Below are 26,670 nucleotides of genomic sequence, written 5' to 3'. Positions count from 1 at the left end.
GAGTTTTCTTAAAAAAAAAGTCTACTTTATGGTATTATTTCATCAGAGTAAGTTGGCCCAATGAGACTGTCATTGACAAAGACATGTACAGAGTTAGTAACACATGTCTATAAATGCAGTTAGCCACAACCTTTCTATATATAATTTCCTTTTGCTCATACACACATATATTTACAGCTAATAAATAACATTTAAAGCCAAAGCATTGCATATATATATATGTGCAATATATGCACCCATGCATGTATTGCATATACATATGTAGATACACACATACACATACACACACACACACATATATATATATATATATATATATATAGTGAAGTCTGTAGAAGTCAGAGTTCCTAGGGCCAAACACCAATTGGATCCATATTTTCTCGAGTTTACACACCCTTGTTCAAAACCCAAATCCAGAAAATTAATGAATTAGCAATAAAGGGGGATGACAACAACAAATCTCACAACATTTTATTTTTAGAGAAAATTCATTCCAAGTTAGCTGACATCAATCACAGCATTCATCCTACTTTGTATAGGTATAACCATACTTCTCAAATGAAGGGCTGAAGTTCTGGCACCTCTGGAATAACTTCTACTCCAATATGCCCTAATGCTATAACTCTTGATTGGTTGCTTTCTAAGCTATGCTGAAGAAAAAATGTACATGTGGGGCTTCATATATAAGTAATATGTTCAGATACCCACACATGGTCACAGTTTGGATTCTCAGCAATAGACTTTGAAACATTTTACTTCTTTATTAATTTATGTTAATTATAGATCATTCTGAAAATATGATACCTAGTTTATAAATAACTGTTCACTCGTTCTTGACTAATTGTTGAAAATAACACCTCTCATGGAATTTGATGTGGCTATGGCAATTGAGGATTCTTTTAATTGCCCACAATGGTTTTAAGCACTGTTTATGGATATATACTTTTTCACCTCTTAACTTAGTAACAATAGCCTTTGTCTAAAATTTATAGGAACTTGCATGATTTAAAATTTGACCTCTGGTACAGGGATGAAAGAGACAATCTCAAAGTATAACTGAAGCATGACTGAGATAACCCTAAAATTGAACAGTGCCTATCAAATATTAAATGACCTCAAATTGATGAATATATTTTCAGAAATCTGGTAAATGAAACTATGGTATCATTTCCTTTTTTCATAGTTAAAATTATGTGTCAGTTGACAATAATAGGCTCTTTTAAAACATCAACCTAGAAAGCACTGTTAAACTATAATCTCAAGACAAATGGTGGGTAGAGATTAAGCAATAAACTGTAAAGCCTATTAAAACCGAATTGGTCTAAATTTTGTATCTCTTTTAATTTGTAACTTAGCAATGATGCAATCAGCTTCAGGGAGGGCTTAAAGTTTCAGTGATTTATCAACTTCATTTTCTATTCCTTTCTCCAAGTCACTAGGCCCTGGTTCTGTTGGGCAACACAGAACCCAATGTCAAGAGAAGAGCCATTCCAAAAAAGTCAGGTGTTTTGACTAGTAGGTAATGGGTCCAACTCAAGCCACCGGGAAAAAAAAAAAATCATTTTCTATATTCAGACTTGGAGAAAACTTTGATAAGGTATCCGTCCAGAAAATGAAGACTTCTGATTAAAAAATGAGATTCTACTCAATTTTAGGCTATGGTTAAACTCACTAGATAAAGAAGGCCTATCATGTTGCCATGACCCAAAATGTTTCTTACTTCTCTCTCTAAGGGCAAAACAGTGATTTTTCAAATCTGTGATCTTTTAATGTTGGAAGATGTGTTATTTGACCAGTATATTCCTCACATTGAATTAGCCACTTTTTGGGTATTTAAGACTGTATCCTAAAATAACTAGTCAATTATTAATTAGGGATTAATATTCAGAAAAATTCTCTTTGAAATAACCAAAGCACTGGGCATCTTTTGTAAAAGTTATTTCGTTCTTCAAGGAATTCCTCTGCTGTTCTTCCTTCTGGAAATTTGCCCAGGGTCTGAGAAAAAGCAGAGGAAGGGAAATTTATTATTTGCTTAGTGTTTTATAACTCTCCATCCCACCCCACCTTCATGATGAAAAAGTTATTCGACTGGAAGTTCAGAACAAGGGTTGTGAGTATATACCCAGGGTACATATGGATAATGGATCAGATATGGATAATGGCAGGCTTGTAGGAATGAAAGACCCTCTATGGGTCTACTTAGCCATGCCCCAATAAGGACTGTCATTTTTCAGAGGACTGAATCAAATTATTTCAAAGAAGATATGATTTAAGATTTCTTAATTCTAAAACTTGTCAAATGAAATGCCTGATTTTTTGCTTTTCTTTTGATATGAGGCTTCTATAGAGTTATATCAGAAGATAAGAGACAGAGAACTTTTGATTAATTTAGTGACAGAAGAGAGAAACTGCAGAGGGTTATTAGTCTGATTCACAATTCCTAGATAAAGTTCAGATGTTTAAAGAAAAGCCACCTAAATATCTGTGGTGTCAGTAATCCTGTAATCAGACAAGGAATGTATCAATAGACTTTCTCAGATAAATGACTGTGACTTATATAAATAATAGGACCAGAAATACTTTTAAAACAGCTGGAGATATTTGGGCACCTGGGTGGCTCAGTGGGTTAAAGCCTCTGCCTTTGGCTCAGGTCCCAGGGTCCTGGGACCAAGCCCCGCATCCGGCTCTCTGCTCACCGGGGAGCCTGCTTCCTCCTCTCTCTCTCTGCCTGCCTCTCTGCCTACTGTGATCTCTATCTGTCAAATAAATAAATAAAATATTAAAAAAAACAGCTGGAGATATTTCCTAATTTTTCAGGTTTTCTCTTTACATTCACATATAGATTTAAAATTGTGGATGCTTTGGGGAGAATGTATGTGTACAAGTGTTTGTATATGTTTGTATGTGACATAAACACATGTATAAAACTTCACAGTCTCTTCTAAAAGTTGAAGCAAAGGTGAAATTGTCTTAGATTTGTGATGAGGGAAAACAAAGCAATGAACCTCTGATTAGAACTGTCTCCACTTAGATAAAAATTCAGTTATTCTGCCTGACTCAGGACCATCAACTATTTTTCATTTTAAGTTTATCTTGAGTGTTCTTACATTAATGTTTGTAATCAAGCGGCTTCATCTTATTATTCAAAGTGCACGCCATAAGAAAAAATATAAATATTATATATGCATTGAGAAGGTCTGAAAGAATATAAATTTAAATGTTAATTGGGAGTTATCCCTGGGGAATAGAGTCACAGTGATTTTATTTTAGCCTATTTTTCCTAATTTACCCATAATCCATAATTATTCATGGATAAATTACAACATAAAATAAAAATTTAAAATAATAGAGATATTCCACATAGGGTTTTTAATATGTTTTCATTAGGCAATTCTTATTCTGTACTTTTGTCTATAAATGTAACTGAGAGAAGAAAAACCAGAAGCAATTGTTTTTTCTATCCTGGCTTGTATGACACGATCTAAGCTTTTCCCTCTTACACTTGTAACCCATTAGCACTTGGTATCTGGCAGGGGAATGAGTAGGGAAATGAAAGTGAGATAATGTGAAAATTCAGGAGAGGTTGGAGAAGGTCACATGTTTAAACTCCATTTAGTACTGACAGTCTGGAAAGGCTTAGCTGACAGCTGCAATATGGACCAGTCTTAAAGGTCAGTAGGACAGAGCCAGCAGATTATTTTGAAATGGAAAAGAAAACCATCTCCTAAATTCTAACTCCATTAGCTTCCCATCGTTGGGGATTTTGAGATGGATGTTGGGTGGCTGCCCCTTTTTGGTTCTCTGTTCTGGTCTGCTGCCACTTGGAGCACCAAGGACTATGTGCTGCAGCTGATGTTTTGTCCCCCTGGAGGGGCTATGTCCACCATCACAATGATAACTATTGTGTTGTCTGCTCTGCACACAGGCTCCATAAAGGTAACAGTAAGGCAGTACAGAAAAAAAAAAAAAGCAGTTGTAAAGATTTTGTGTAGTGCAAAAGGAAAACAAAAGAACAGAAAGAGAAAGAAAATAGAGGAAGAACTGCCAAAAACAAATAGGCCAGGCCAATGTGTACATGGAAGGGCTAAGAAAGACCACCTGAAGAGTCCAACCACAAGAATCAGTGCAAGTCTTCCGTTATGGGTGAAGAGCAACGTATGAAACAATGTCCCTGAGGGCAAGCTCAGGGTACCCAAGGAACTTTAGCTTATGATGCTCACCAGCCAGACTTTTTATTCAGAGACTTGTCATGGCATTTCACAAATACTACAGATGCCTTTCCTTTCTGCAGATGAGACACTTTCTCCCTGGAACAGAAGATTACCCTGTAGAAGAAAATGAATGTGAACATGTCAAAAGGGAAAAGAGAAACAACTGAAAATATGATTTGGTCAGGGCTGTTTAAATCCTACCCGATCATTATGATTAATTATTTTTATATTTCCGATAAACTGCTTAAAGTCAGGCCATTCTGGCCAGCAGCACATCTGAACCGGAGAGTTAATTGAAGTCCTAACCCGCTATTTAACAAAAGAGTTAATTAGTCTACACAGGCATAAAGACAGCTTGGAGCAGCCCTAAAATCTCAGAGTTTTCACCACGAGGTGACAGAAGATCAACTTTATCATTTCCTTTAATCTGCATTAGGGAATTCACAAATGATCCTTCAACTCCTGTGAAAGAAATAAATTCTCGGCATAGCCTCTTCATCCACAACCTGTTTTTTGTTTTGTTTTTGTTTTGTTCTGTTTTGTTTGTTTGTTATAAAAGAAAATGACCAGAGGGGGGGAAAAATCAATCTTAATTTAAAAAGTCATTTTTATTAACAATAATGGCACACTATAGTTTGCAAAATCCCCATACATTAAGTATAGAAGGTTTAAATCCTATGGGGCTCTTTATGCAGTTAATTTATATATAACATTAAGTGAGGGCAGGAAGAAGGGTGAGATTACTTTGGAATCTCATTCTTCTTGAAGAGGTTGATTTTAATCTTTGAATGTCAAATCTCTGAGATTCTTTCCATAACTGTTTCGTGCTTGTAAGAAACAGTGCTAAATGAGAATCTAAGATCCTCAACTTAAAATCTCAGTTCTCAACCAATAATTGTGATCAATTCAGGGCTTATATTTTCTTTCCGTGAAATTTATAAACACTATTATTTCCCTGGTGTGATAATAAAAGAACACGCCTCTCCAAAATTATAGGTGTAATTATCTAGTTGATATAGTTTTAAAGAAAGAGCTTACTAAAGTTCCACCTGAATGATGAAGGCTCTCCATTATTCCTAGGTCAGGACAAAGTGAGTTTAAAATGAATGGGCAAAATATATTTAATTACTTTTTTTGGGTCTCTCCAGCTTTTACTCTGATCTTCTCAATAGCAAAGCCGGGGCTGCTCCACCAGTCTGACCAGCTGAAGTATGAATCGCTCTTCCATTTGAGTTTCAACATTAGCAGTTCCCCAATATCAACCTCCGTGTAAATTAAAAAGGAGTATGTCTTATTTGCAGAAACTTCAGGCCTGAAGAAAAAAAATTAGCATATTCGGTTAGTTCTGGATATAAGTTTTTTGTTTTTTGTTTTTTTTTTCATTTTTTTTTTCCTTGCAAGACAGAAATAGCTTTATTGTTTGGGAGGTATTTTAAAAATGCAAAAAATGTCCAGCAAAACACTCAAGATGAAGATCAACGGCATTTGGGTATTTTAAAAGATACCCACACCCTTTTAATCTATTCTAACTTTTACACTAACAGTATGAACTATTTAATACAATTCTTAGGAAAAAAATCCATATATCAATCATTCAAAGACATTTATTTTCATTTTCATCTATCCCCTTTCAATCTATATTGCTATGTGAACATGTTTGCTTTGATAAAGTCATAAAATACATATAATTATCTATTCTTTCTTTGTTTACTTCATATTTTATTTTCCATTTTTTGCCCTGTTTTACTGGAATTTTTATAATTATAGTTTTTAGAAACTAGATTGATTTTATTGGCTTTAAACCACAACTCATTTAGCCATTGTCTCAATGTTGGGTACTTAGTTTCTTTCTAATCCATGCTATTATATGTACCAACGTAAGAGAGCCACCCAGATGCCCGCCATAAAGCTTTTAAAAAAAATCCAAAGACTGTTTCTTTTCCAAGTGTCCTACTCTTCTGCTCTAAGGACCAATGGTTATAGCAGGTAGCATTGCTATGATAAACCCACATGCTGGACGTAATGCCATGTGGCTACTCACAGGGTAAAAGGGATGTTCTCACTCTCGGCCACAGTGCCATACAGAGAGATATCGAAGGCTTGGTTGGTCTGTGTATCACTCTCAGTCCCAGAAAAATGTATCTTTACTTGGTAATGGAAGACTGTAGAGAGAAAATTGGAACAAGTGCTGATCAGTTTTTATGCAACCACCACCATCCCCAAATAAACGGGTAACTCAGAACCACAGAATCCTGAACCATTAAATAGGAAGTGTTCACACATGACTATCAGTGTGAAATATTTCTTCATGTCTGCACAGTGTTCATTACTAGAAAATTCAGACCTTGAATTCCACTCCCTTTCAGGAAAGTGTGGTTGTAGTGGATAGAAGAAATCCAGGTGTATATGAATTGCAAAGCAGTCCTGGAAAGTAGTCATTTTTGATGGGGCACAAGGGAGATCAAATCAAAAAGTGAAAATACCCATGATTCTTTCTTCAAGAACTCTACCCTTTCTTTCTTTCTTTCTTTCTTTCTTTCTTTCTTTCTTTCTTTCAAGATTTTATTTATTTATTTGACAGACAGATTGTAAATAGGCAGAGAGGCAGGCGGGGGGAGGGGGGAGCAGGCTCCCCACTGAGCAGAGAGCCCAATGAGGCTGGATCCCAGGACCCTAAGATCATGACCTGAGCCGAAGGCAGAGGCTTTAACTCACTGAGCCACCCTGGAGCCCTGAACTCTACCCTTTCTTGGCCATCTTATCCCCAAACATCTATATGGAGCATATTTTAATGGGACACTGTATGTGACTGTTTCTTCATGTTTTATGAGTATGTCTGACTCCCTACCTATGTGTAAATTCCTTCAGGTCAGAAGATCACATTTATCCTCTTTATCCCCTCAGCATCTAGCACAGAGTAGGTAGTATATAGCAGGCTCACAATCAACCGTATTTATCAAATCATCAGTGAGGCCATAAAAACTGCCAGTTCCTAATGTGTTCTGTATTAGGGAGAACCTCTGGAAGCAGATACTTGAACATCTACATTTCCTTGCTGCTCTCTCCATCTCCATTAAAAAGCTGGAGTAAATGAGATGGGGGAGATTAAGGAGATAAGAAAGGCAGCTGGTTTAACACACAGTTACTAAAGGTGAAAAAAAAAAAAAAAAAACAGAGTTTGGAGTTGAATGGAGTCCTTGCAGGCATCACCATATACCAGAGCAGGGGAAGTTGAGACCACCAAAGTACTCCCAAAAATAGGATGGCGCCCTGCATAGCACTGAGCAGGATATTTGGGGATGAGTCTTCAGAAGAGTCCAGTCTCCTCTATACCTCACACCCACTTTCTTATTCTGAAGAGTCAGAGAAACTAAGGGTTTCCTCATTGCTTAAAAGGTTCCCTTGAATTATTGCTGCTCCAAACCTTTAGGCCACCAAATGTGGCTACTATGGTGGTTCTAACAAACTACTATGGTGGTTCTAACAAACCCCCTTCAAATAGTTGCCTCTATCATATATATTTTATCTTGGAAAACTGTACTTCAATATCATCCTTTCCCTCGGACTTCCACCTGGACCCCACATAAGTTAGCTTTTCTGGCCTGAGTTCCTCTTGCCAGATTTCCTTAGTATCTCCTCTCCTGTTTCCCTCCAATCCCTATAAATCTTGCTCTAAACATGTTTGAAATTCAACTGGGTATAAATTCATGACAAAATGGAAATATCTTGAGGTTTGGTATATTCTTCCCTCCCAGGAACAGTTGAATTTTAAAATACAGGTAGTTTTTGCCTTCACTTAAACCAAACTTTAGAGTTGGCAAACTTTTTTCTGTGAAGGGCCAGATAGCAAATAATTTAGGCTTTGTGGGCCATACGGTCTCTGTCCCAACTACTTAACTCTGCTGCAGTAGCACAAAAGCACTCTTAGTCAATACGAAAATGAATGTGTATGGCTGTGTTCTAATAAAACTTTCTTTACAAAAGCAGGAGGTAGGCCGGATTTGGCCCATGCACCATAGTTTCTTGCTGACCCTGGATAGATGGATGCTTTCAAATTAGTTCAGAGCCTAGTACGAATGGGCTGGCCTATGCTGGTGGTCACAGTTACTGAGGAGGGTGGCAAGCAAGGCTGCTGCCTAGGGTAGCGCAGGTTGTGCACTGGGCATTACTGGTTATATAAATTGGGAGCTTCAGTTAAATAGACCAGGGTAACTCCTTCTCTACCAAAGGAAATACAAGGGAGGGTTCAGGGTTTAGTAACATCATTTCACTACCTCTGTTGCAATAGACAGACATTGTACATGTGATGCAGTAAGCATGATAAAAAAATAGGATCAAATTGATTTTCTTTATTCGCAACATTCTCCAGCCTACCTTTGTAAGGCATCTGAGAGCGAGTCTTCAAGTACATTTTGCTGCTTCTTTTGGCTCTAACCTTATTGATCTCATAGCCCAAGTTGTTGCAACGGTTCTTTCTGCAACTCAAGCAGAGCCCTTTCTCAAAGGCTTCCTTTGAAGTGCACCGGTAGGCCTTACTTGGATTTTCTTCATTCAACAGAGAGTCAATAAAGAGATGAATGGAGCGCTCATGGGAACACTTCACTAGCTGGTCCACATCTGGGGAAAAAGAGGCACAAAGGAAATTCAACTCCATGAGTGTCCACAGTGAGTGTTTCATCTTGTAGTCCAAACTAGTTTAGGTGTGATGTCAGAATAAAATTACCTAAGGATCTAGTCCTATGACTGCTTGAGTGTAAGTCCTATTTAAGGAGATATTTTTTGTGGCAGTTTCTCCTGTCTTTCCGAGTCAAAATTGCAAATCTTCAGAGAACTTTTGCCTTTTCTGCTGTCTTATATTTGTATGTTTATGAGGATATAATAAGAGACATTCAAGGTAAAAGTTGATTTCCCCCAGTTTGTCACATCTTTCTTTTATATTGAAAACATAAAACATTTCTCCATGCCTCTAAAAATAACATCATAAAAGGCAGAATTGTTAAGTGAAAAGTATTTTATCATATGTATAATTGGAGGTTGTCTCACTATCAATAATTTTTACATCAAATTAATCACGGAAATAATTAGCTACATAATAAAAGTGTATCTCTTACCATAAGATTTCATAACTATTGAAAATAGTAACATTAAGCTGTAATTTCTATAACATGTGCACAAAAGATCTGAGCATATTGACTACAGGTAAGTTCCACTGCTCACAAAGGATGAAAAGATCCCTTAAAACAAATTATAAATTTGACACAAACATGATTATTGCAGTAAACATTAAGATAACATTAAATTACATTTTCTTCCTTAAATTCTTATAAATTCTTCCTTAAACAGTTAGAGAAAGGTGATTTATTTTATTTTTTTAAAGATGTATTTATTTTAGAGAGAGAGAGGACGAGAGAGAATGCATGTGCATGAGTGAGGGGAAGGGCAGAGGGAAAGAATCTTCAAGCAGACTCCCCACTGAGGGTGGAGCCCCGCTCTGGTCTGGATTTAATGACCCACAAGATCATGACCTTAGCCAAAACCAAGAGTCAGAGTCTTAACAGACTGAGCCACCCAGGTGCCCCTGATTTGTTTCTTATTTGTACATCTCTTTAAAAGGCTGGCAAAAGAAATCAGGACTAATTAAACAATAACTCTTATGGTTTTACAACCATATTCAAAGTAGAACATGTGGCCTGATATCATTTTATACTGCTATTATCCAACGCAGTGGAGTTTTCTTATGTAGGTCTCACCTTTCTCTTCTTTTATTTCTGGAAGCTCTGTACTCAGTGTAGTCTACACTATAACACATAAAAGAAAAAAATGTCTGTCTGTCTGACCAAAGGAAGTACTAAGGCAGTAAAGGTGATCACGCTGAATATGATAGCTTTTCCAGAAAGATTTCTTGGCTCAATGTGTATATTAAAACTACATACTTGTTGGGAATGGATAGGAGACTAGATCAATAAGAATTAAGTGTGAAACTTATATTTAATTAACTTCTAAATCATATTTACCTCCAAGGCCTCTCTCTGCAATCACACGGATAGCTTCCCCAATGTTACATCCCGGTTGAAAAGTGCCTCCATTAGGATAAATGTCAACATGTCCTACTGGTTTCTGGATTCCAATACTTCGGCCAGGCGATCCTCTGGTGAATGTGTGTAAGACATCTACAAAATCTGCATCATCAGGAGAAAGGCGACTTGGAGCTTCTGCATATTCAAAATTAGGTCCAGCTGGATCTAGGCCTTAATGCGGGGGGGGGGGGGGGGGGGGGGACAAACAAAGAAAAGTAATAAAGGCCTCACAGATTTTTAAATTCCCATTCATTTTAGCCTCCATTAGTATCACCTTAGCATTCAATTATTCATCATTTGAATGTAACTGGCAGACACATGGGTTCTTATTAGTTCCTTATTCTGTAGTGATTGGATTCTTAAATTACTGAGAGTATCAAAAGTAGGCTTAGCTCCTCTGAAAGAAATTTGAGGCTCCTGAACAGTAAATAAGAATCTTCATTCAGGATAAATAGATCTCAAAAAAATAATTTTGTAAATTATTTTTGAACCTGGTGAGAAGGGCTTCAAACAGTGGCGGGCTCTATCTTTTTCTCTTGGCATGCCAAATCATCCATGGCTGGGGTTGACTGTCTTCCTTTTTTCAAATAGCCTCTGGTGTTGGTCCTTTTTCATTTCTCCCAGCACTGATGGGAGTGGTGACATACATGCATTATACCACCAAAATGCAGAGCAGAGGGAGGAGGGGAATGAGCTTCCCAGAGACTCCATTGGGCAATCTGTGCTTAATTAACTCTGCTCTATTTCTCTTCTGACAGTATATGGTAAGCCTAGGAGAGCAAGGGCCCATATGCTATCCTACTCCAGGGGAAAAAAAAAAAAAAAAAAAAGCCCTCCTATGAGATAATCAAATGGCTGGGCAAACAAAGGAACACCACACACATACGGGTATTTGACAAACTTTCTGATTCTCTTTCAGAATGACTGGCATCTCAACTCTTCTGTGATGACTACTGGCACTGCTTTCTTACCAGTAATTCTATTGACCTTCTTATTGGTCAGACTTCCTGCAATGCCAGCAGCATGGGCTCCGAGGCTGTATCCCAAGAGATGGACATTGTCCAGAGGATAGTGAAATTCCTCCTTTGGAAGAGATAAAGAAAAAGGTTCTTATAGTTCTGTACAAAAGATCAAAGCTAAAAGAAAAAATAAATATAAGTATTGTTCTTGAAATACAGGCAATGCCGAAAATTAACTCTACTTATTTTAATTTTGTGTTTTAGATCAAACGCTCTAGTGTTGAGATTTTTCTCTTTCTATAAAAACATATCTAAGTTAGAAAATTTTCCCATACATCTAAAATTGAAGTGTATGGAAACATGAATTTCCATATATCTGAAAATATATGTATGCATGTACATGTGTAGTTATATACTTATATGTAGATATATGTATATGTGTCATCTATATGTAGATAAACTATATGTAAACATACACACATATATTAAATATATATTTAACTTTAACCCATTATTCCCTACTCTAAATACTCTACATCATTTTATTCCTTCAGGTTGGCCAGAAAATATTACAGGGGGAAATAACCACAAAAACATATGATCCAGGCTCTTTCTTCAACAGATGAGAAGCCTGAGGCCCAGGCAGGGATACGATTTGCCCAGGTTCACTTTCTTGACAAGTAAAAGAGTCAAGAAAAGAATTCTAACTTTTAATGGTCAGTCTAATAAACAGATTATTTTTTACCTCCAAGTATCTGGCTTAAATAATTTGGCCCTGTCAGAGTATTAACTTTCTTTCAGCCAACCCCAAGATGTTTTTCAAAGGTAATTTCAGAGGCTGACATCAGAGAATAACATGGATCAAAGTGGAAGCTAAATCAGAATTCCTGACCCACAGCCACCTCATAGTCTACAGACCTTCCCTGCCATTTTCTTCCTAACTCAAATCTATCCATCCCTTAACCCTCAACAAAAATCTGGACCTTTAATCTACACTAAGGAATGGGTAGTATTAATCTTTTCATGAAAAATACTGGTATTCTAATGGGTCAAAGGCAGGATAACATTTTCATGCACCAGCCTAGTGTAGAGAAGGATTTGGCTGAACATGACATCTTCTGTCTTCCCTGAAATAACAAGCTTTTGTCTGCTCTGCCTAAATAGTTCTTGGTCGTGCCAGATCTAATCACTAGGAGAATATCAAAGGATAGGGCATGGCAAGACTATGCCTTGACTTTACAGTTTTTCATTCTTATCATAATGCTGCTTTCTGGCTTAAAAAAAATGTCTGTATTTATTCTGTAGATTTGAATTGCCCCAGAAAATATTTATATTTAAGTGAAAAGGAATAAAGAACAGCCTTTTGTTCAGCAATAGTGAAGGGATCAGTTTCGGACCCATTAGCCTTCTTCCCACAGTCTTCTTACCGCCATCCAGTTGATGAACTTGGCAACATCTTTTCCCACCAGCTTGGTGTACCCCGCAGACACTGGATAATGCTGCTGGGCCCGTAACAGCCAGTCCACCACAATGACATTGGAGTCCGGTTCCCTCTTGTACAGGGCAGCCACAAGTTTTGGCACCCAACTCTCATACATTCCTGTCACCTGAAGAGGATGATACAAGCTTTCCTAAAATATCCACCTGCAACTTGTTATAGATATGTCAGCTACATTAAATGGCAAGAAAACAAACCTCAAAGGAAGCCCATTGGCTCAGAAAGAAAACTTAAACCATGGAAAAGAATAATCAGAGACTTATGCCTGACTCTCCTGAGGCAAATCTGAGTACGCCAAAGAAGGAACGTGTTGAGCTGAGGAATGGCAGGTTACGTTCACACCACCAATTTTTAAACACTTGTTTTATAAATTCTGTAAAACCAATAATTTATATAAAAGATCAATCTGAATAAGTTAAAATTCTGCAGCAGAATTATAGACTATTTTAAAATAAATTTAATTATTTCCAATTAGGCTAATAAATTTTTCCCAGCCACATTATTTTGGAGGACATGAATGCACTTGTTTTTCTTACAAAGAGTCATTTATATCAAACATTTGATGTGCTAATGAAAAAAGTAGTTTCAAGCATACTAATCCTAATAGAAGGTAAATTCATTCAGCAGTCTATTAATACATAAACAAATGATCAGCTTCAGCTTAGAATTTTTTTATTATTTCTCTCAAATTCTTTTTTTTTAATATTTTATTTATTTATTTGACAGAGATCACAAGTAGGCAGAGAGGCAGGCAGAGAAAGAGGAGGAAGCAGACTCCCCACAGAGCAGAGAGCCCGATGTGGGGCTTGATCCCAGGACCCTGGGATCATGACCTGAGCCGAAGGCAGAGGCTTTAACCCACTGAGCCACCCAGGCGCCCCTATTTCTCTCAAATTCTTAATTATCAGAGTGGAAATTAATGAGGTTTAATAGTCACAATTCCCAAATTATTAGGTTGGCCCTGTTTGGAGATAAGAAGACTTCCAACTATAATTCTTTGTCTCTTATTTTAAAAAGGTTCCCAAATTCAAAGTCAAAAGAACTGTAAGAGTCCTCAGGTTAGTTCTATTTCTGTAAAATTTTAATTTAAGTTTTCAGAAAGAGCATTGGCCACCTTTGTAAAGATGCATACTTTACAATAATGGAAACACACTTAAAAACTGCAGATGGTAAAACTGTGCACCATCTTGCCATGAGCTTAAACATAGCAGTAACCGGATTCCAATCCCCTAATCTACCCACTCCTACCATGACCTGAGAGAAAATCATGTTGTAGCCACAGTAAAGGTTACTTAAATATGTGCTCAAAAAAGAAGATTCTGAAATACCTGTTTAAGGTAGCTTTTCAGGGAGACCTATAAAACTCATACTCTTCTTAGCTTAATTCCAATAACAAAAATAGGAGTCATGAATTCTCAAACCAAGGAACTTCAACTGGAACATTGATCTTATATAGTGGTTTCTTTTAGATTTATTCTTCCATTTTATTTAGTTTATTTTCTAGACTAAAACTATCAAAACGAGATCTCACTTCACTCCTGACACTAATAACGGTTAGTTGTGCTCTGTGGCAGGGAAAAGCAAGTCTGAAACTCAGGAGATTTTGGTTTCAGTCCCAGCTCTTCCAATAATTACTTCTATGAATGTAGGCACTGTCTTAACCTTTTAGGCCACCTATAAAAGGGGTTGGGGTCAGATGATCTTGAAGTTACCTGCCACCTCATAAATGTCTTCTTGTAACCACTCTGACTCTCAATCTACTTGCAGTGATATAATAGCAAGTATGAAGAGAAAGGGAGAAAATCTATAAAGGTAACATTAGTCCATTAGAAACTAATTTAAACTGTTTTTGAACCTGTCTCAACGAGAGGCTGCTTTAAACAGTCTAAGTGCAGGGGCGCCTGGGTGGCTCAGAGGGTTAAAGCCTCTGCCTTCAGCTTGGGTCATGATCCCAGGGTCCTGGGATCGAGCCCCACATCGGGCTCTCTGCTCAGCGGGGAACCTGCTTCTCTTCCTCTCTCTCTGCATGCCTTTCTGCCTACCTGTGATCTCTGTCAAATCAACAAATAAAATCTTGGAAAAAAAAAAGAGTCTAAGTGCAGCCTCAGTCATGGAGGGAACAAGTCAGAACACCCACCTGGCCCAAAACCCCAATGAACTGGTCCTGTCTCCCCTCTTCCTCTCTTAGACATTGAGGGTTTGCCACCTTTTGCAACTGCCTTTCAAGAAGGGATGATGTCAAGTTCTTCAGAATGCAATGTTAACCACTCCTCCTTTCAGCCAGGCGTGAGGACCTCCTACCACAAGGAGAACTCTGTACTTAACACTCTGGTCTATGAAACCTAAGCAGGTGGCAAAGCTCCAGGACAGCTGTGTCTAAACTGCCTTCTGGGTTGTGCGCTATGCATACTACACACTAAGCATTCTTCTGAATTTTCCATGGCAAAGCTGCAGAACTTCTTCATTTCCCTTTGTCCCTATGACCTTGAGTTGCCAAACAGTTTATCTCAGATAAGGCAAAAATCGTATTTGCTCTAAACCCCTACTACAAGTTATTCTGCATTATCAATGTTTCCAAGTTAAGCAATCTGTCAAAGAGTAAGTAACCCAACTTATTCCTACAGTGACTGATACTTTTATTAACTGCCTAAAAACTATTTCAAACCTTTCTTTTTTTAATTCAATGTAAAATACTGCTGTCAGTAACTCTGAACAATAAAGGGGTGGAAAATACAAGAATTCACCTTCTTTAACTCTAAAAAGGTTATTATTTACTAGGTTTTTTTCCTCCGAGTTTCCTTAAATCAGCACAAATTTTAAAAATCTTTGATTCTCAGACACCCAGCTGAACTGAAGCCCTTCTGGTCACTCAGTCCAGGTGGTGGTCCAACTTAACCAGCCAGGTAGGCCACTGAGATAAGCTAAGATCCATTACCCAGTGTGGCTGGATTAATCATCACATAGGAGCAACCAGCTCTTTATGATGACACTCAGTTCCACAGTGGCCTAACCTCTGAGGTCAGGCTCTCAAAATGTTAGGACACACAATGTGAAGAATATGGGGGCGCTTAGTGAGCAGGAGGGCCAGTGATAGAAATTGGCACTTTGTACTGATATTGGATCAGTCATGTCATCTTTGCATGAGAAGAACTATGCTTTTGAAAAATCCCTAAAGCATCAAGTTCTCTTAGGGATAAGATTGAGATGTCTGAGATATTCAATTTATTCTGTCATATAAAATGTTTATTAAGCTTACTATATGTTTTTGAAAACTATTTAAGTTCTGTATACAACCAAAATGTCTCTAAAACTACCAATGTTTACTTTTTCTTATTTAAATCTCTTAAAAATATAAAAACATCTAAGTATTTGAATACATATTTTTATCATCAGATACGTGATTTATTATGTTAATTCTAGTAAAAAGATTTTTAAAAAATAAATATCCATGCAAATTCTGTTAGTCATTGCCTTCATCTCCATAAAAGTTACAGCACTTGTCCTGGATTAATAAGAAAGGAACTTAAGTTACACAGGAAAAGAAATCAGGACTAGAAATCTATCATTCTCTAATTCGTCTCACTATAATTTATTTAGTATCTACTACTTTATTCACAAGCTCTGACATAATGGCAGGACTATTTCTCTTCAACCTCCCATTTTATATAAGTTCTTTTTATATTAAAAAAAATGAAATCTTCTCACTAGGGTTTGAAAATATTAACAACAAACTGAAGTAGCTAAGAACTGCACCATGGAAGGTGACTGGCATATTTAGAAGGCACTATATTAATTGTATTCTTTATTTTTTTTCTTTTTTAAAAGATTTTATTTAAATTTCAGCCAGTTAACACACAGTTTCACATGTAAAATTTAGTGATTCAGCACTTCCATACAACATCTGGTGCTTATCACAACAAGTGCATTCCTTTATCCCCATCACCTATTCATATTATTTAAAAGTAAAAGTAACTGTAACCACAGTTTTTACATTTTCTAGTCATTTGGCATGACACTTCCCTGGCTATCCCTCTTTCATCTCTAGAAAAGTTCTCTAAAGTTTACAACTGGAGAATTTTGGAAGTGGAGTCTAACCTCTTTGTCTTACACATCAGTCATCTGAGGCCCAGAAATGAGAAGTAGCATCAATCACATTACAGAGCTGGAGAATGGCAAAGCCAGAATCAGAATCAATATTTCCTCACACCATTCCAACCCTCTCCTCCCTCTGACAGGTTCTCCCTTTAGAAAAGGACCTTTGGTGATGTGCTGCATGAATCAGGATCATGCCAGTTTCCCACTGGTTTCCTAAAATGATAACCTACATTCTGCTCTGTAGTTGAGCAAAGCCTTATTTTCCCACCTCACAAGAATGGCTGGTTCAAGGGCACCAACTAAGTACCATGGTAAAATGAAGGATGACACTACCTGGGGGAAATACTCATGAATCAATGATTTTAGATTCCACAATTCCCACCCCAAGCCAGAATTTCCTGTACTCAAGTTTAAAGTAAAGCCATTGGAAAACAAAGAGAAGCACAGGATAGGAAGACTCATCCCAGGGCTCCCAACAACGGGAGAAAGCCAGACAGGCAGACAAGCAGACATTCTGCTTCTTCCTAAAGAGACTGTCTTACCGTCCAGCCATGGATCACCACAAAGGTTTTGCTGCTGTGGTTGAAGTGGCAGTTAGCCACAGATTCTGTCACTCCAGGAATGAGGTGGCAAGTATCCTCAGCTGTGTCTTCAGGGGTCCTTAGAGCAAATTTACTTTCAATATCTGTAAAATCTCTTCCTCCTGTAATTCCCAAAAAGGAAAAAAAAAATGGATAGGTGGTTAATTGGAGGGCTGTTTGTTTTATTTGCTGGAATGGTATGTTTTAAGCTTCTAAGCAACTTCCACCAGTGCTATTTTTGTAAATATATGTGGATTGCAAGAGAATGACTAATCCTCACTGGTGATCAAAGTTGACAGAGATCAGAATCCAGGTCTTTTGGTTATAATTCAAAACTCATTCTCCCAAAGAACATTGGCTCATGGCTCTTGCATTGTAAAGTTCCACTTATTTCGTATATTATCTCACCCTCTTTCACTCTCCAGTTACAACAAAGGAATGTTTTCCCAAAATATTAAATAGGCTTGAGGAAAGGTTTCCTTTTCAGTAGCATGATTTTTAAAATGTTAGCATTGAGAAAACTTGGAAGCCTAAGTAAATTTTTGTATAAAACTTTTCCCACCCCCACATCAAGGTACATCAACTAAAATTGTTTCAAAAAATCATTCGGAAATGCCTGTGCTATGTGTGAACTGGTTAATTCTTTTTTTTTTTTTTTTAAGATTTTTATTTATTCATTTGACAGAGAGAGTGAGAGAGCATAAGCAGAGGGAACAGCAGAGGGAGCAAGAGAAGCAGGCTCCCCGCTGAACAGGGAGCCCTAGGACCTGGGGCTCCATCACAGGACCCTGGGATCATGACCTGAGCCAAAGGCAGACAGACACTTAACCCACTGAGCCATCCAGGTGCCCCTGAATAGGTTAATTCTTTCCCCAAATATTTCTTTTACAATATTTCTTGTCTTCGCAGTCTTTCACACAAAGTCAAAGCTTAAAAAACTGTAGCAAAGCAGATTTGGGAAAGAATTCACTTTGACTTTTCATAGTCGATCACAAAGTGAATAAGGAGGGAAATAAAACTTCAGCCAACCATTTGCCTCTCTTGATAATATATTTAAATTTTGATAAATCTTCATTTAATGCTACAGTGAACGCTTGAAGTAAATTGTATTTCCAATTAGTCAAATTCTTACACAAAGTGAGCAAGTCAAAGGTAAGTTGTTAAGGGAAGTTATTTAATTTCTTAACAAGTAAAAAAAAAAATTAAAACTACTATAAGGTAATAATTTGTAGTTTTTAGATTTCTTTATTTCTAATTTCTTAACCTAAACTTACTCTTTTCACAATTCAAATGCTGAAAATTTGTAATTTCAAGTAACATTGCAAAAGCCAGGCCAAAGAAGTGAAAATAAAAATGATATAGTATAGTGAAAGTACAAGGATTCAAGTCAGGCTTATCATGTAATTAGCTGAGTACTGGTCAATATTTCCCTTTTTAATTATTTTCTAAAACTCCTTAAGCAGTATTGTGGCTACTTGCTAAGTAATTCATTATAGGTGACAAGTTGATTACACACACACACACACACACATGCACACACAGACTTCTAGCACGTGACCATTCTAAAATAATTTATTCAAATATTAGCCTGTGGTAAACTATTGATATTTAAGTTTTTTTTTCATTTTCATATAGTAAAAGTACAACTGACCCACCAAACATACACTCTGCCTTCCATCTTATTTGAGTATGTAGGTCTTCCTTTTCCTTTCTAACCAGGAAGTACTCTGGTGGCCTTATTATTTCCCTGATAGTAGAAAAAGAATATTATAAATTTTTAATCTGATTTTGCTCTCAACATCCAAGAAGTGTTTTTATTGTTACAAAGTACTTTAGAAAATTTAAAACTAAATTAGTTTCACCTATCCCATATCTCTCCACATCAAATAAGTCATTCTTCCTCAATAATCACATTCTTTTAAAATATTTTATTTATTTGTGAGAGAGAGCATGAGAGGAGAGAGGTCAGCGGGAGAAGCAGAGTCCCTGCTGAGCAGGGAGCCCAATGTGGGACTCGATCCTGGGACTCCAGGATCATGACCTGAGCTGAAGGCAGTCACTTAACCAACTAAGTTACCCACCCCAATAATCACATTTTAACATGTTTGATCACCAATTTTTTTGAAGTAGAAATCATCCAAATAACCTGGCAGACAGATCTCACCCACCACCTATTTGTTAAACTGATATTTAAGATTATTGCCCTGCCTGACTCCAGAGGATGCCACTCACTTTGGTCTATTTTTCCTTATAATTATGCAATGCAGCAGCCCTGGTGTCGCTGGTGGTTTTGAAAAGACTAAGAATATTCTCTGGCATTATTAAGGCTAGCTTTGTATATTTCCATGAAAAAAAAAACTCTATTAAATTCATAGATTCTCAGTGAGTTGAGCATCCAACTCTTGATTTCGGTTCAGGTCATGATCTCAAGGTGGTGAGATCAAGCCCCAGGATGGCACCATGCTGGGGGTGGAACCCGCTTAAGACTCTTTCTCCCTCTACCCCTCCCCTCTCCGGTCTCACAGGCTCCCTCTCAAAAATAAATGAATGAATAAATAAATAAATAAAAACTCCTGTACAGATTATCTGCATATCCCACTGAGAGGTCCAATTTTCCACAACTAACATTTCCTGTTGGGTACATAATTTTTAAATTAAAAAAAAATAGAAAATTCATGCATTCTCAAACAAATTTGTATCTGGAGATTTTTTTTCACTTCTCAGGGAATTTTTTTTTTCATTTTAAGTTACAGAAAACATAATGAAGCATTTGACAGGAAGACAGCACCACTCCATATGCTACAAGATGTTTTCAATTCTATGTCAGTGCTATATATGAAATCATAAATGTTATAGTGATTACAGTTAGTCTTTCCTTCTCTTTGGATTCTGATAGAAAATATTCCCGATACTGGTCTAAGAGTGTCTCAGCAACCTAGGGATGAATGAACTTCCCAAGCCTCACTTTCTCACACAGCTGATATATATCAGTCAATATGTTTAGCTGTCCCAGTATACACTGGGATTGCTGTTGGCTGGCAGATGAACTGATGCGACTCAACAGTTACTAAGAAAATTATTGTTTTCCATACATGAAAATGGTATTAATGGCTCTGCATTTACCTTTTTTAAGGGGGTAAGAATTTTTTAAATCAGGTTCCCTTAGAAATAAGAGTCACCTTAAATTAGTGGAAGGGTAAGGTGTATTTTTTCGTAAGAGCTTCCATCCTGAATTCAACTCATATCATAATCACCACATCAACCAGTTCCCATCAGATATGTTCTTATTCAGCACTAAGGTAAGATCTAGGGTAAGTTACAAGTTAATGCATTTCTTTTTTTTTTTTTTTAAGATTTTATTTATTTATTTATTTGACAGACAGAGATCACAAGCAGGCAGAGAGGTAGGCAGAGAGAGAGGAGGAAGCAGGCTCCCTGCTGAGCAGAGAGCCCGATGCGGGGCTCGATCCCAGGACCCTGAGATCATGACCTGAGCCGAAGGCAGCGGCTTAACCCACTGAGCCACCCAGGTGCCCCCAAGTTAATGCATTTCTTGACAATGTAATCTTTATTTCTAAATTATTAAATAGTTAAAATCCTAAGTGTATAAACAAAGACAAAAATTTACATAATGTGGATAATCACTCAGAGAGATGAAAGTAGGTTGAGAAATCAAAGAGTTTCAAAGGTAAACTTATAAGGTATACATTATTGTTCCTAGAAAAGAACATTGAGCATCCCAGGAAAGATATTCTAAAGTCAGCTCACAATTATCAGATGAATAGGATTAGTGTGCATATGAAGACATGAGGTACAAGAGCTCAATTATAATGCAATTCTCTTTGAATTTTCTACCCCACCACATACATGCCTAAAGGACTTCATCACTAATTTACCTTCTCTCTGAAACTGATGGTCATACTTACTCAGGCAGCTTCTACAGAATGCCAAAAACCACTGACTGGGTGAGAACAAAAAATAGTTTGATGAGGTGAAAAAAAAAAAAATCAATATCCTATCTGACTGAATTGATTGGTCTTTACATGCTCCTGATTATTTAACAAACAGATTTGCTTTTCATTTTTATAGAAAAAAAATGTTCATAAAATAGAAGCAGTAAACTATATAGCTCAATTTCTCCTCCTGAACAAAGGGAAGAAGGTTATGCTAAAAATACACTACACTACCTGAAAGAAAGTGAAAATTTTCCATTGTAACTCTACCCCTGTGTCTGACACGAACTTTTCAATACTGCTATTAATCAATCACTCCAGTGCTGAGCTCTGCTTCATTTGCAAATGCTATCAGCTATTTTGCTGTCATCACCATCACATTTAACTTAGATGTTAGCCTGGAAATTCACTATGGCAGGTCAAATAGAACTGCAGCTACTGAGTACTGATTCATATGCTCCTTGTCTAGCTCTAAGCTTCCTAATGAGGCCCTGTAGAGATGGAGGTGGCTTCAAGAACAAAGAGCCTGAGGGCAGTGAGCACCTCATATCCTCATATTCTTCTTAGGAAGGAAAAAAAAAAATCCAGAATAAGCAAAGTCAGAGCCCAGAGAGGTACTGTTTACCATTCATTCTCTCACTGATAACTTTTGCTTCTGAAATTGCTAAGTTCCTAGATGAATTCAGCTGGAGGAGAAAATGGGAGATAATTTGCTGTGATGGGAGAAGCATAATATAAAGGGAGGTTAGTGGTGGAGTGAAAGTAGGAGGGAAGGATAGGAGGGATTAATTTCATGTCTACTTAAAAATGATTCCTCCCTTGGGGCACCTGGGTGGCTAAGTCCCTTGTGAATCTGACTTATGATTTCAGCTCAGGTCAAGCTCTCAGGCTCTGGAGATGGAGCCCAGCGTGTGCAGAGCGCTGGGTGTGGAGCCTGCTTAGGATTCATTTTCTCTCTCTCTCTCTCTCTGCCCCTCCCCCCAAGTGCTCAGGCTCTCTCTCTCTCTTAAGAAACAAAAACAAAAATTTCGAAATTATTAAAAAAAAAAAGATTCCTCCCTTGATACATTTACAGCTAGCTAAAGCATGCATTGCTTAAAATCCAATTTAATTCATCAATCACAAAGCGCCCATTTAAATCAAAGTGTATGAATTAGAGGAGACTAAGAGAATTTTGACTGTGGCCTGAACTCCTCATTTTTGAGTTGAGGAATCTAAACTCAGAGAGGTGACACTAACCAGACCAGGAATTTAGGGCTGTGAACTTCTAAGAAGCCAGCAAAAACAGGGGCTCCTAGGTGGCTCCATCAGTTAAGCCTCTGCCTTTGCTGAGGCCATGATCCCAGAGTCCTGGGATCCAGTCCAAATTGGGGCTCCGGGCTCAGCGGGGAGTCAGCTTCTCCCTCACCCTCTGCCCCTTTCAACCTTGTGCTTGTGCTTGTGCGCGCGCTACTTCCCTCTCTCAAAATAGATAATGGCGTGTGTGTGTGTGTGTGTGTGTGTGTGTGTCTGTGTGTGTCTGTGTGTGTGTGTGTGTTTCAAAGCTAGCAAACACAAACTATGGAAAACACATATTTGTGTGGGTTTTTACAGTAAAAGTAGCTTCACACCATGGTGTATTTTCTGAAATAAGAATATGGAATTTGTTCCTACCATCTTCTTGGACAGGGTTAAACACTATGGAGGAGTACATACCACTATGCAAGATATTTAAGACTTTTTAATTCAACCTTCAGATATTGTTTTTTTAATCCAATCAGACTTGATGAAATCTACATTTAAAAAAAAAATAAATCTAACAGAATGTTATTTTTCCAACCCACTGCAGAACTCTGCAAAGTCAGCTGCAAAGTCATGGAGAAACTCGATTTGAACCCTGTTGCCAGTAAACATAACCAAGCGACACTGCTCTAACTGCAATTTCACCACTCAGGGGTAAAAATGTTGCCTTTGGGTTGCTGTTTTATGTTCAGTGAACCAAGTAAGGTTCAAGGTACTAGGGCTGCCTCTATAGTCGGCAGGTCTTGGGCTGCTCCTTTGTCTTCCTGCATCTCTCCTGTAATGCCTTAACCCCGAGGAGTGGCGGCTGCAGGGCGCTGGCTGGATTTCACGCGGCTGCTCCCGGAAGCCCCACGTGCTGTGGACGCTCCGCGAGGCTGAGCGTCAGAGCGGGACTCAGCTCGGAGGAGTTTAAGAGTAGCCAAATGCAAACCTCCTAACACTACTGCAGCCGGCGGCCACAGACTGCTAGTCTCTGAGCCCTGTTTTGAGGAGGGCAGCCCTCCGCTAGGCTTTCCGCGTGCTAAGAAAAGCGGCGCGTGCAAGAATGGAAACTGCAGAGCTTCCCCGGCTCTCAAAAGCCTGCGGGACGCTGCGTCCGCGGGACTCGGCGCAGCGCGTCCCAGTCTCCCACCACCGCGTCCACGCCGAGGGCGAGTGCCCAGTGCTTCTGCGATGCAGACAACGCCTCCTCCCCCGTCCCCACCCTCTCGGGTCGGCTTCTCTGAGAGAAAGGACCACTCTCTACCCACGCTCCCATAGGCGGGGACCGAGCCGCGGTGGCGGCCGCTCCAGGGTCACCTTGACCTGCGTGCCTTTCATTCCAGGGTCCTCGCGAGAGGGTTACTGCCAATCACCGCCATTTAAGCCCTTCCTCCGACCTCTCTCGTCCCGCCCCACGAGCTACCCCCTACTCTTCCTCTCTGAAGTCTACCGACGCGGAGACACCGCCTCCGCCAGACTGGGACAGCGCGGGAACGATTCCAACACGATCAGAGGGAGAATTCCTTCCCTGCCCCTCCAGACCCCAGCCCGCTGACTCTTCTCCGGACTGGCGCTTGGTCTAGGAGAGTCTCCAGTACGCATCTGCAACCCCTTTCGGCTTCCTCTTTTTCCACCTTCGTAACGTGTGGAAGTTGCCAAAGTGGAGTCCGCAAGTGGAGGGGAGTCTACGGGCAAAACTTACTGTCGGCGGCGGCCACCCCTCCGCGGGTGGCGGTCAGACTCTGGAACCACATGCCAAGCGCCACCAGCAACAGTGCTTTGCTCTCCATCTCAGGGGGCGTCTCTCGGTAGGAGCTACAGGGAACTGGCAGAAGCGCGGACAGGGTGATGGACCAGCTGAGCCCGAGGTGGGAGCAGGCTGGAGCTGAGGTCCAGCGTGGGCCAAGTTGCCCTTTAAGGGAGGGCAGGGCAGCTAGAAGTGACAGGTTCCCTCTAAGGAGGAGGAGAACGGATCGAGTCTGACACTGTTTCCACTCCACAGCTGCTTATGTGACTGGAAATATGCAAATAAACCTCATCACCTATTGGCTATAAAATCATAAGTTGGGGGGAGGGCCCTAAATTCACTTCCAAGTATTTGAGCAAACAGTAAGGAGGATAAAACCTTGCCAGTGAGAAGAGGGGAAAAGGGCAGAAGGGAAATTTGCTTTCTCTGTAAGGTTCCTCTTTGCTTTTCCTAAGGACTCTGTCTCTCAAGCTCCCCCCACCTTTGCTTTTCCTAAGGACTCTGTCTCTTAAGGGCCCCTCAAGGGCCCCCTTGTAAACGCTCCTTGTACAAGCACCAAATACAAATTTATATGCAGTTATGTTAAATACTCTCAATCACCAGTTTTCCAAGGTTAAGCTGTTAAACTACGTTTGATCAATACTTAAACTACACTTCTCTTTTCATGGCTTCTGTTCCTAACTTGCAGTGTTTGTTGTTGTTATTTGTTTGCTTTTCCCAAAATTCTTCTGGACAATGTCAATTTAGGGATCCATGGACACACACTGTTCTGCATTTATGCTTGCACATCTGGTATATTAACATTGGCGAAATGGATTAGCCTATGTGGTAGAGAAAAGCCCTCTTGGTCTAACTAGTTTCTAAATTTTCTCTCACGAAAATTGTGCCCAATCCTCAAACTCAAAGGAGTCTAAGAATAACATTTTATCATCAGAGACAGATTATTGAGGTCAAATAATATAAAAATAGATTGTTATGCTAAGTGAAAGGAGCCAGTCTCAAAAAAATACATACCATATGATTCTATTTATATAAAAATCCACAAGTAGTCACATTTTAGAGACAGGAAGTAGACTAGTGGTTGCCTGGAGCTGGGGAATAGGGGTTGGGGAACAATGGAGAAGTTTTGGGGGAATGGTGATTTAAAAGTTTTAAAATTACATTATGGTTTTGGTTGTACAACTGGGTGAAATACTAAAAAACTTTGACTTGTACACTTTAAATGAGTGAAGTTTACAGTATGTAAATTATATCTTAATAAACCTATTAAAAATGCATTGAGATACACAAGTTAAATAAAAATGAAGTCTCATTGGATGTTGTATTTTTTTGCCAAAATGTTCAAAATACTTTCAAATATCTTTCTAAATGTAAATAATTTTCATTGGCCAGCAAAAACAATTATCATTATATTCCACACTCAGATATAAATCTGAGAAACTGACTTATAAATCAGAACCTCCAATTCACTGTCTATATTGAATGATTTCTCTGAATATCTTGAATGCTTCTTTCTATTCATTCTACCCCCATCCACATTTGTGTGTGAGAAGGATGAAAGATCACAGAATTTAAACGGGGCTCCCATGTTAAGTTTTTCTTATAAATGAAATACATCTGATAATACCCCAATGATTCTAAATTTGTTATTCTGTAAAATAGAGTTCTGTTCTTAATTTGATGTATTAAATGGCACAACACAATATATTGTCTTGCATTGCAATTATTCAGCAATTTATTGTGCACATTCATTCTATATGTCAAGACATGTAGAGGAATTCTGAAACCTGCAAAGAATTAAACCCCTCAGAGGAACTTTAGAACAGACTATGCAGGAGATGAATAACTATGATGTGGTAGTCTTCCAAAAGCTATATAGTAAATTCCAATTAAAAAAAATGACACAAAATGAATACAGTTGCATGGCATGTACTCCAGATATAAATGACATATATACAAAAAGGCAAAAATTCCTACTATCTTATACAGCATACTCATGAAGTCTGTTTTCCCACATAAATATTGTTTGCTGAGATAGACAACCTAATCTGCACTTCTGTCTCTTTCAGAGAACTACAAGATTTTACATAATTGCTAAAGGGAGGTCTGAGTCTTATAATGTATGTTTAAAATGATTTCCCAGGTTAACAGATAACAAAATCAAAGAAACCAAGGGTTAGAGTAATTTTTTTTTTTTTTTTAAACACTAAACCGGCTTTGGAATGGCCTGTGTTGTTATGCTGCATGTCCATCAGAGTGGCAGGTATTTCCAGGAAGAATTAACTC

At 38.4% G+C, this 26,670-nt stretch overlaps 1 protein-coding gene across 1 annotated transcript; it reads right to left on the bottom strand.

The window, feature by feature from the left end:
* Positions 1–446: 446 nt before the first annotated feature.
* LPL (lipoprotein lipase) lies at positions 447–24,635 on the bottom strand. The gene is made up of 10 exons (XM_047717277.1): positions 24,340–24,635; positions 17,383–17,543; positions 12,675–12,854; positions 11,260–11,371; positions 10,226–10,459; positions 8,586–8,828; positions 6,253–6,373; positions 5,341–5,523; positions 4,221–4,325; positions 447–1,995 (listed from the first exon to the last, which is right to left on the bottom strand). Coding segments are annotated over exons 1-10 (1,428 nt in total). The 5' UTR covers positions 24,428–24,635; the 3' UTR covers positions 447–1,994.
* Between the last annotated feature and the right edge of the window lie 2,035 nt (positions 24,636–26,670).

Source organism: Lutra lutra, chromosome 2 (assembly GCF_902655055.1).
Source record: "Lutra lutra chromosome 2, mLutLut1.2, whole genome shotgun sequence".
NCBI lineage: Eukaryota > Metazoa > Chordata > Mammalia > Carnivora > Mustelidae > Lutra > Lutra lutra.
Note: the sequence above shows the minus strand (reverse complement) of the source record. Positions and strands in the feature narration are given on the sequence as shown.

Coding starts and splice junctions, on each gene's coding strand:
- LPL (XM_047717277.1), bottom strand. CDS start 24,427: ATGGAGAGCAAAGCACTGTTGCTGGTGGCGCTTGGCATGTGGTTCCAG. Junction 12,855..17,382: donor TGGTGATCCATGGCTGGACG/GTAAGACAGTCT, acceptor CATCCTCTTCAG/GTGACAGGAATGTATGAGAG. Junction 11,372..12,674: donor AGTTCATCAACTGGATGGCG/GTAAGAAGACTG, acceptor TCTCTTCCAAAG/GAGGAATTTCACTATCCTCT.